This window comes from Pinus tabuliformis, chromosome 5_2, assembly GCF_031772625.1.
Source record: "Pinus tabuliformis cultivar Carrire ecotype Pingquan chromosome 5_2, CPIR1, whole genome shotgun sequence".
NCBI lineage: Eukaryota > Viridiplantae > Streptophyta > Pinopsida > Pinales > Pinaceae > Pinus > Pinus tabuliformis.
The window spans coordinates 986,004,262-986,015,266 of record NC_142306.1 but is presented as its reverse complement, the minus strand read 5'-3'; the positions used below and the strand labels follow the sequence as shown (position 1 = coordinate 986,015,266).

Sequence of the window (11,005 nt, the reverse complement as noted above, 5' to 3'; positions counted from 1 at the left end):
TTAATCATTGCTAGATCATTATCTTTCTCAACATGATTGACCGAACACTTCTTCTTTTCTCCCTCCTCCACTTGGGATGATTTTTTTCTTTTAGTTGTTGAAAATTCTCATCCAATTCTTCATCTTCGTCATCTAAAGAGGGAAGATCTGGAAATTTCCATCCCTTTGGCTTTTGGGATCTCTTCTTTGTCCTTTTTTTCGCTTGAGGGCAAGAGTTCTGCAGGTGCCCTGCCTGATGGCAGATCTAACACCTGAAATTAATGTTTTCAAAATCTAACAATTATGTCCACTTGAAATCTTGATGAACCAGATGGATGTGATCTGGTAAGCCTTTGCTTAGGTCTATCTCCACACAAATGCGAGAAAATTAAAGATACATTTTTCAACTCTTTCTTTATCCATCTTCAAAAATTTCCCCAATGTATTTCCAGTACCTTCTAAAACCTGGTGGTGCCAGAAAGGAAGAGGGATATTATGAAGCCGTATCCTACCAACATCTTCGAGACCACCATTGTTGTGGCATCAAAAGGAGGAAACCATGGAGTTAAGAAGATACATGCCCTTCCCCAAAACCATGGGCCCTCGTTGTTGACGCATTCAAGATCTTCTTGATTGTCTAATTGAACCAAAAAAATATCTTTGCACATAGGTAGATATCACATTTGTTGGTCTGGTTGAGGTAGATCCATTGATGAAGATCCTCAAACTTGGGCTAATAGCCATTAAAGCGAGAGATAAGAGCTATAGCTTAGAGAACCATGAAAAAGCCACTTACTTATGGAAATTTTACTGACATATATGGTGCTCTTTCCATCTTCTCAACTAGGTAAGGACATGCGGTTTTCATATTGGGGGTTTGTTTATCTAGATTGGTAACTTTCCCTTTCACCACATCCTTGAACAAAACCGAGGCCTTGGGATTTTTGGTAGAAGAGGAGGACCCATGTGGGGGATTTGGAGAATTGCAGATACACATTCTAGGACTTCCTCCATGTAGTCTCAGGGTCATGAAGATGGAGGAGTTATGTTCTATGTCATAACCTTGTAGTCGGTTGTCATCTTGTAAGCCTTTTCCTTCATAAGTCAAACTCTGGATTTTTCCAGGATACTTGTGGATTTTTACAGCTTCTTTTTCAGACATGTTACTCGATCTAAGCCCTAGACCTCTAAAAGATGTGATCTCCCTATAAGATTTTTTGCAAAAATTAGGAACGACTCAATCAGATATCGGTTTGGGTTCTGTGGAGCGAGCCTCTTTGCAGCATAATATAGTGGCCCACCTAGAAACCAAAGACTATTGCTGCCATAACCCAGATATGGTTGTGCAAGAGATGTATAGGACAAGAGCCCCGTGCCCTTAGGCAGTCCATAACTACATAGCTCACAAACCCCATTTATGTGGTCCTTTCCGTCGACAGGTCTAGACACTATGAAACCCTTCTTGTGATCTCCTTAAAACCAAATCGTATATAAATGCTTCAATTGAACTGTGGAACTGTGAAAGGAATAATCATATCTGCAAGGAAAAAACACCAGACCATCCCATAACAACCATGGCACTATGAAACAACATATAAGAGACCAGATTGACCTACTAATCCTCCCAAGGGGAGAAGGAAATCTAGTTCCAACCATTTGAAAGATGAATCATTAGTTGGATCAAATTCTATCAAATGTCTTACAGCATTGTCTCCAATCAGATCCAACCCAACCCATTTGCATAGCAAGGAAATTAGATACAGATAATTTGGATATCACGCACATCGAATGCATGAATCCCTACGGCTGCAAGCGAGCTGCAATGTTAAACCCTAGCCATCGGGAGAGTCATTTTCGTCCCTTTTACTTGTGATAATATTTTTTTATAATTAATAATGTTTTTGTTTTAATAATAATAGTAATAATAATAATAGTGATGATGTAAGCTTAAAATCACAACCAAATAAGACAAAACTTAGGTGTATATTATCCTCTTGTTTGTGGGAAAATGAACCCACCTCCTTGCAACTATTTAACTCTTAAAGTCTAAGAAAGCATACATACTATACATACATCCCATATGAAGAAACATAAGCTCTAAATCATTAAATCCACATAAACTATATATTAAATTTTATTTAATAAATTCAAATATCATTATCAAATTTTAAAAAATTAAAAACAAAAATTACAAAATCAAATATCTAAGAGACATGATTCTTCAATTTTAAAATATTATACTAACGGGGTTAAAACTCTATTTTATAGGTTAAAAAAATTATTTTTAAATTAAAAAACAAAGAATTATTGATAAAATTAATTAGATTTAATAAAACTAAAATTATTTTTGAATTAAAACGCATTAGTAATGATTCAAAAATTGAAAACCACATTTTCAAAAAGTAATCAAAAGAATCGTTACAGTCATATTTTAGTAAAAAGAATTCTCCGAGTGTAATGTAATCATAGATGAATGACCGATGTGAAGGGATAACCATGAATTATCGATGAATTTTTCGTCGTTAGTGGAAACCTCTTCCTCGTTGTTTTGCGATCATACTGTCAACATCTCTTTCATTTCTTTATTATTTCGTGATATCATGAAAAACCCGCGCATTCAAGAATGTAAGTAAAGAGAAAATTATATTCATTTTGATTACAGTTGGGAATGTGGAATCAATCCATCACAATCGACTGGCAAAGTGGGTGTTGAGTCGGTCATGCCCAAACAAAATTGCTGCAAGTCGAAGAGCATGAACTCCAACAGTTTCAGCAAATCCCAAGTCAAGTCAAGTCAAGGGAGGCGATTAAAACAGGGAAACGTGGGCACTGAATATATTGTCTCCTGTCATTCTCAATTTCCTTCTAGAATCGCTTTTGTGATCCTTCTTACCCTTCTGGAATCGCTGGCACTTGCTCTTTCATTCACTTTTCCACTCCACTGGAAAAAGAAACAGATTATTATTATTATTATGTTGACACCAGGCAAGAAGATTAAATAAAGTCTCACCGTGAATATTATATTCCACTGGCACTACCCACCCTCATGATTCCGTCGATGCATCTTCAGTGATTGTAAGCATGAAGCATTCGCAGAATATGACTACCATATCTACAGATCTCACTTTTAATTAAATTTCAAAATATTCCGAAAATGTACCTTAAAAAGTTAAAAAATAAAATTGTCAAGAATAGGCTACGGCTGAGTGGCCCACTATCGCGGGCTGCATGAGTGTCCGGATCCTTTTCCCTTTGTTCGTTCGTTCCATTCACTTCTACTGTATAGACCTCAAGTCAAGTCAACCGCAATTTTCGTATGAGATATTGTGCCAAATGGCTCAAACAGACCATCCTGCTCCAACTATAAAGACATCAAACATTTCATTTCAATTCATTAGTTGGATTCCATCCCTGCAATGCAATGCAGTTTTCTAGTACTCCTTTTGCTTCGTGATTCCTGTTTTATCTGGCACATACATAGTCACTGGTCTTGGCCGTCTCCAATATAATTTCCAACCTGAAACAATTCCAGGCCAATTCTCTGGTTCAGTTTGTCACATTCTGCACTAAATTGTTTGTGTGTGTATGGTGATAGATTTTGTCTGTCAATCGAATTGAGCTGCTGCTGCTGCTTATTTATTGACGTAGTAACGCAGTAGTAGTACTGAGCTCCATAGATATAAATATGGCAGCCGATCTGCAAGTCCCGAGATTCTCCAGCTGTCGTGGGGTTTCTTTTGAAATCAATAGGAACACCTCTAGTCATCCTCTCCCACCTCTACTTGATACCGCAAATCCAAATGGTGGATCAGAAGCTCATGATGGCAACAACATGGCCGACCCAGCTCCTCACCCTTCCTACTACTGGCGCCGCCTCCCAACACTTGCTTTTTCTGTGAATAATTTGTCTTCTTCAGCAAAAGTTGCTCCACATCCACTGGCAGCTGAATCTGCTTCCTCGTCACTCCGCTTCTTTTCCGCAACCCATAGTCGTGCAAGCAGCCATTTCTGTGATCTAGATATCGAAGACGAGGAGGCGGAATACCAAGACTTCCATCCCTCTAGTGCCTGTCAACGTCATCATGACATAGAAGACCCGGTGCCCTTGTTATCGAGTGGTTACACCAACGTCTTGGTGGAAAACGGCGCGACCTTGGCTCATATTCCCGACGAAACCAATCGCTGCAACGAAGAGTACAAGCAACAGCTGCCACTACCGCCAGCCAAGAATGTGTCGGGGACAAAGTCAACGGAGTCGCGTCTGTCTGTGATATTGTTAGATCAAGGCCTCTTCACCGTCTACAAACGCCTCTTCGCTCTGTGTCTGACAGTGAATTTAGTTGGATTGGTAGCGGCAGTTACTGGATACTTCCCCTACGCTAAAGACAAAGCCGCTCTCTTCTCCATTGGGAACATTCTCGCCTCGGTGCTCTGCCGAAGCGAGGCTTTTCTTCGATGCATTTTCTGGCTCACAGTGAAGCTGCTAGGTCGGTGGTCTTGGGTTCCCCTTCCGGTAAAGACGGCCGCTACATCATTTCTCCAGTGCGTGGGAGGAGTTCACAGCGGATGCGGCGTTTCGTCCATATTGTGGCTCATTTACTCGTTGCTTCAAACACTTTCCCACCGTGAGAGCAGTTCCGATGAGATTATAGGAGTTGCAATCGCCATCTTGGGACTCCTTGTCATAAGCTCACTCGCAGCATTTCCACTCGTCCGTCACCTGCACCACAATATCTTCGAACGATTTCACCGCTTTGCCGGCTGGTCTGCGCTTGTTTTGCTCTGGGCCTTCGTTATGCTCACTGCAAGCTACAATCCAGTGGACAAATCCTATGACGTTCGCGGTTCGAGTGTTGTGAAGAAGCAGGAATTCTGGTTCACTCTAGTCATAACATTGTCTATAATCTTCCCATGGTTGTTCGTGAGAAGAGTTCCGGTGAAAGTGTCGGCGCCTTCTAATCACGCGAGCCTAATCAAATTCCAGGGCGGAATAGAATCAGGCATCCTGGGCAGAATCAGCCGATCGCCTCTGTCGGAATGGCACGCGTTTGGGATTATATCCGACGGGAAGGAGGAGCATCTGATGTTGGCCGGCGCCGTTGGGGACTTCACCCGAGGACTCGTATCGGACCCTCCCACACACTTGTGGGTCCGTGGCCTTCGCTTCGCAGGGTTGCCTTACCTGATAAACATGTATAAAAGAGTGGTAGTTGTGGCAACTGGTTCGGGTATCTGCGTTTTCCTCTCCTTTATGCTGCAACCTTGCCCTGCCGATGTATATGTCATCTGGGTGGCCAAAGGAATTGAAGAGAATTTCGGAGATGAGATTGTGAAAAAGGTAAAGAGTTACCCTGCGGAGAAGATGATCATCCATGACACAGCTGTGTTTGGTCGCCCAAACGTTTCGAAGATGACAGTGGAGGCAGTGCGAACGTGGGGAGCCGAGGTGGTGATCGTGACCAGCAACCCGAGCGGAAGCAGGGATGTGGTGAACGGATGCAAAGCTGCGGGCATTCCGGCCTTTGGCCCAATTTGGGACTCTTAGATGTTTGTATTCAGCGTTTGTTTCTTTTTGTTTTAAACTTGGTACTTTAGGATGTGCCTTCTGTTCATCGCAAGTAGGATGGAAGGAAGAAGAAAAGATTACGCTGATCTGTTTCCCTTGAGTCTTTGATACTCTATTAGCAATAGTTCACTAAATCAAAATATAGGTAAGATGTACCACGCTGAATCATAAGACTAATATGGAATGCAAATGAACGTTTTTGTTTTCATTTATTGTTGTGGTTAGCGGCCGATTTCACATTATCACTATCCCGGGTTGATGTGCGTTTACCTTTTTTAATATTAAAGTAGTATATCTCTAAAGAATTTAAATTAATATGATTTAATGATTGAGAAAATCGATCTTATTTTCATCATCGCAAATATGCTAAACTTTATATTTTAAAAGATTTTTTTTTTGTTTTTTTAAAGGGTAATTATAACTTATTATTATGGGCTTTGCATTACATTACTCTTAGTGTCACTGCGTTATCATAGGCTATGCAATATACTCACATTACAATAATGGCTAACCTTAATAGATTAGTAAGCCCAAACCACTTAGATTGTTTTTAATAGGTAATTATATTTGTGTTGTATTTGGTTTATTATAATTTTCTTTTTCTAGTTGGGTTGTATTAATTATAATTTGCTTTTTTGTGGTTATTTATTAATTTGTTTAAGGTTGGTGGGATTAGTTTATAATTTAAAATTTTAATTGGGTCTCTTTAACCCTTAGTATGGTTGGTTTTTTTTAATGTGTTTCTTTTTCTTTTTACTAGAAGTTTAGGACCATGGCATGCCTAAAATGAATTTTTCAAAAGACAATTATGCTAATAGAATTTGATTTTTTATAAAATCAAGATATGGGGGTGGGCTTTGAATTGCTTATGTCTTCCTGGGTCATGAGACCATTTAATATAATCTCTTTGGTTACAAGCACACATTGAATCACTACCTCAAAGTGCCTCATGTCTTTAGACTAGAAAAAATGGTGAAACACTTTTCATTTTCCACCATTGGATCATACTCTTTTAAATTTTTCAAAGGACTCCATAAATTGAGTACCTCAAAATGTCTCAAATGTTGAATCCATATATACAATAAAAAACTCATTTTAAATAACCAAAATTAAGATTTGGTCCAAAATAAATCCAAGATGAAAAACTTGAAACTTAAAACTAAAAACTTGAAAACTTAAATGTTTAACAACCTTTTTTAATATACCCTAATTTAAAACGCTCATAACTTCATGACCAGATTATCATGGAATTTGAATCTTGATAAATGATTAAAAACTTTTTACATTCCACCCTTAAATATAACCAAAAAAATCCAAAAAAAACCATTTTTAATAACTTTATATTATTATATAATAACTTTTATTTTAATATAATATAATATAATATAATCTAATCTAATCTAATCTAATCCAATCTAATCTAATCTAATCTAATCTAATCAACGAAACCCCATTTAAAAATCAAAAGCATATTTTCAAATTGATAATGTGATGGCTCACTTGTCTTTCTGTTCACTGTATTTCTGACTTGGCTTTCATTTCATCAATATTTCAAGTCCAACGTGCGATCATGAGAAATGTTACCTTATAGGTATCATTGTTTGTAATGTTACGAGTAATAATTGTGGTTTTGATCATTTGAAGAAAGTCAAATTCAAATGTTTTTTAATTTGATATTTGCCTGTTTATCAACATAAGGAAGTATTATTTTATTTTTTCTTTTTCGAAGTGACGGTTCCTTAATAAGCATATTAATATAATTTTTTTGTTATGGATGTAGTTTTGAATTTGTGTAATAATAATTTTGTATGGTCTTATCAGTAATAATGGGCATCTCAAAAGATAAAATATATTTTGATTGGAAAGAAAAAATAAAACGTATTTTCATTCGAACGTATAATTTAAGATACTTGCGCATTAATGTGATTATGGGAAAAGATAAGAAAATATAAAAATTACGTGAGTTTAAAATATATTATTATTATTAATTAAGGAAATTTTATATAATTATATATAAAATTATTATTATTATAAAATATAAAATTTTATAGATAAAAATGATGTTGATAATGTTTTTTTATTTTTTTTAGTATTTTGTGTTTTTTTAGACGTTTAAAGTCTAGGGCAAATATTTCACTCATATTTATTTTTAGTATTTTGTTTTTAAAGATAGGTGAAGTGTTCTTTAGAAAAGTTGGACACCTCAATGAAAGCACAGAGTACTCTAGAAGAAGTTATCAATATTATTATTATTATTATTATTATTATTATTATTAAAAATAAATTTATTCAAATTAAAATAATTTATCATATTCAAAGAAAGTAAACTAGCATTTGCACCAGATGCTGCAAAGGAAACATTGTAAGTATTTCCAATGACACTTGCATATGTGTTTGGATTTTGCACAAGTTTGCGCCAAAGCAGTTTTCCAAGGCTTATGTTCAATTGTAAGATGCCTTTGAGGGACACATAATATCAAATTGGCAAAGGACCCTCCTAGTATCATAAAAGCTCATAGTGTTGCAACCATATTGGCCTTCCACTGTATGGTTGCATTTGTTTTTTATTTTGAGCTGATGATGATCAGGGCTCAAACATAACGCATGCTTATTAGGCACCTACCCACATTCTCATCATCATTCTCATTGACTTTTGTATTTTGGAACAACTGTAGTAAGTAGAACGGAGTGTCAATGTGAAGATACAGATGGTAAGAATGAGGATAGAAATATGTTGGAGATGAAAGCATATGTTCCAGATATGCATCCATTTTGCCCCCAAAATAGAAACACAGAGGATAAATGTTTTGGCATTTAGGTTGGTCATTTGGCTACAAATTTGTGAATATGGAGAGATTTGCTTACTGACTTAGATGATAAAAAAACAAATTTGGTTGTGCTTGCTAGGGTAGTATACTACAATAGAGAAGATTCTGATGAAGCCTTTATTGAGGAAAATGAAAATGATATAGATAGATTGAGAAGCAAGCATTTTGAGTTCCACAGATTGAATGTTTCTCAGAAATATTCTATAGTTGGTACAATGATTGTTGTTAAAAACACCTGGATGGAATGTACAAAGTGGGAAATGCACTGATATTGCTATCTATACATGTTGAATTCCCTCTATAAAGAGAGTATGTTGCATGTAGAGGGCATGTTGCATGAAGCAACTACAGTCCTTGATGATGTAGTGAAAAACAGAGAGGTGCACAAAGCATCCTAAATCATGTTGATGTTAAACAAAGAAACATTATTGAAATCTCCATCTTTGTGTATTATGTGCCAAATTGTAACAGTTATCATATAATATTGCTAGTTGTATCCAGAGGCTTTCTCTTTTCTGATTTTGACTGAAGAAAGGAAATAATAAAAGAATAGATGTTGGGGCAAAGTGATTGTCTGTCATTTAATTTGTAAACCTAGGGGTTTCGTAAACTTGTGAAGCACGCGTGCACTGTATGTGCTACAAATTGTCTTTCAGTTTATATCAATCTAACTACAAAATAACGAAAACCAATTCATCTAGTCTATGAAATCAAATAATGAAAATGAAATTAAACTAACCTATTAAATAAAAAACAACTAGTGTATACTTAGTTACTCCAGCATCCAATTATGTGTAAGCAATTATTTATACTTTAACTTCTAATGTCCTAGAAAAGCAAGTAAAGTGTGCAGAAAATAACTCAGTCATTTCATGTATTAAATATTCAACCATTCAATCTTGAAATATGAATAAATCAATTCTTAAAATGATCTTTAGGAATATAAGTTAATGCAATTAAATGAGGATCTTAAAAGCGAATCTAAAAGCATGAAAAAGTAAAGCTCAATGATTGCATAGGTTGAACATTCAATCACCCAATTTGAAGTCACCTTCTTGGCCTGATCTTTTATTCAATTATACAATGAATTGATATTTTGATCTAAGAAAGTAAATAACAGAACATGAAAGGAAACTAAATAACTATGAGCCCTTGCCTCAAACTTAATCCAATTAGAAAATACATAAATCTTTCCTATTGAAATGTTTTTAGAAAAGCAAATATTACACAATCATTCTAAAACTAATACTAAAAAAGCAAATGAACTTTAATCTATAAAAGTAACTAAATCTCACACATTTTAGGTAGCTGATCTAAAAGTGTGAGAGATGGTAAATCGAGATGCTCCATATGTAAGCTAAACCAATTCAAAATGAAGGAACATTCATGAGTAAGGTGCCACAATCTAATTATGTGTTCAAAGCTTAAGCATAACTCCAATTTTACACACCAGTTTTTAGAAGAGAGGCTCCCCTATTTATACAAGTACATAAGTAACTTCCTATTTAATGAAGATCCACTAAAATCTCATATAGTTACAACCAAATAGCTCATAATGAGACACATATCCCTTAAGTGTCTCATAGAGTTCTAATCCAAATAAGAAATGATGAGACACCTCATGGAGTTACAATCCAAATAGGACACATGTCCTTCTTTGACCTTTATCCAAATCTCCTTTGAAGGGAATTCGAATTTGAGCATTGGAGGCCACATAAGGGTGCCTTGGAAGCTTCCAAATGACCTACATATGTCATGAAACTCAAGCCACATATATAGATACATGAAACCATGTTAATTTCCTAGTTTTTAATCATAAATTCACTTTAAACACATAAAATAAATAACTTTGGTAAATAAGGATCCTAACCCATATATTTAAGAAAATGACCTGGCTAATGAAAGGTTATATGGTTATGGAGTTGTGACATGTGAGTGAAATGGTGGCGATAAAGGTGAAAGTAGATGTCATTTTGAAGACATTTTGGAGGCCACATACCCCCCAACTAGAGTAATTGCATGTCCTCATGCAAATATTTCATTAATTCCTTTGATTTGCTCGCAGCGTCTTTGCTTTTGAATGAGCTTGGCTTATATCATATGTCCTTAAACTTTGCATTTGACAATTTTATTTATTTTTGCAAAGTATTCCTTGTCATACATTGAATTGTAACATGTTTGGTTGGTTCTTGTGTTTCAATACCTTGTTTCTTTTTGTTGCAACAAGATTCATTGAACATATTTAAGAATGCATCTTTAAAATCACCATATAGTGCGCTCATAATTTAGGCATTTTTTGCAAATCATATAATTCATTAGGACAAGTATGTTAGGATGAAATGAAAATGTGTGATGGTGTATGATATATGAATATGAAATGATGTCCCTTCCCCCTAACTAAAGATACGACAATGTGAAAGAGAAAGTGAGGAATTTCCCAAAGTTACAATAATTTTAGTATTTTAAGGAATTGCATGACTAAAAATTAGAAAACCACATACCTTCACTTACCTTGAATGTGCTTGAGTTATGGAAATTGAAGAGTGTGGCTGCTTCTGGATCATGGAATGAAAGGTAGAATTCATCTACTTCTTGGTTGCATAAATGGTGGATGAGGTTGTGAAGTGGATTC

The 11,005-nt window shown here is 35.7% G+C and overlaps 1 protein-coding gene across 1 annotated transcript; it reads left to right on the top strand.

Annotated features, from left to right (window-relative positions):
* The first annotated feature begins 3,393 nt into the window (after positions 1–3,393).
* Positions 3,394–5,727, top strand: LOC149162607 (adenylate-forming reductase 03009-like). The gene has a single exon (XM_089435747.1). It carries the CDS (start codon positions 3,665–3,667, stop codon positions 5,522–5,524), a length of 1,860 nt encoding a protein of 619 aa, XP_089291873.1. The 5' UTR covers positions 3,394–3,664; the 3' UTR covers positions 5,525–5,727.
* The last annotated feature ends 5,278 nt before the right edge of the window (positions 5,728–11,005 follow it).

Coding starts and splice junctions, on each gene's coding strand:
- LOC149162607 (XM_089435747.1), top strand. CDS start 3,665: ATGGCAGCCGATCTGCAAGTCCCGAGATTCTCCAGCTGTCGTGGGGTT.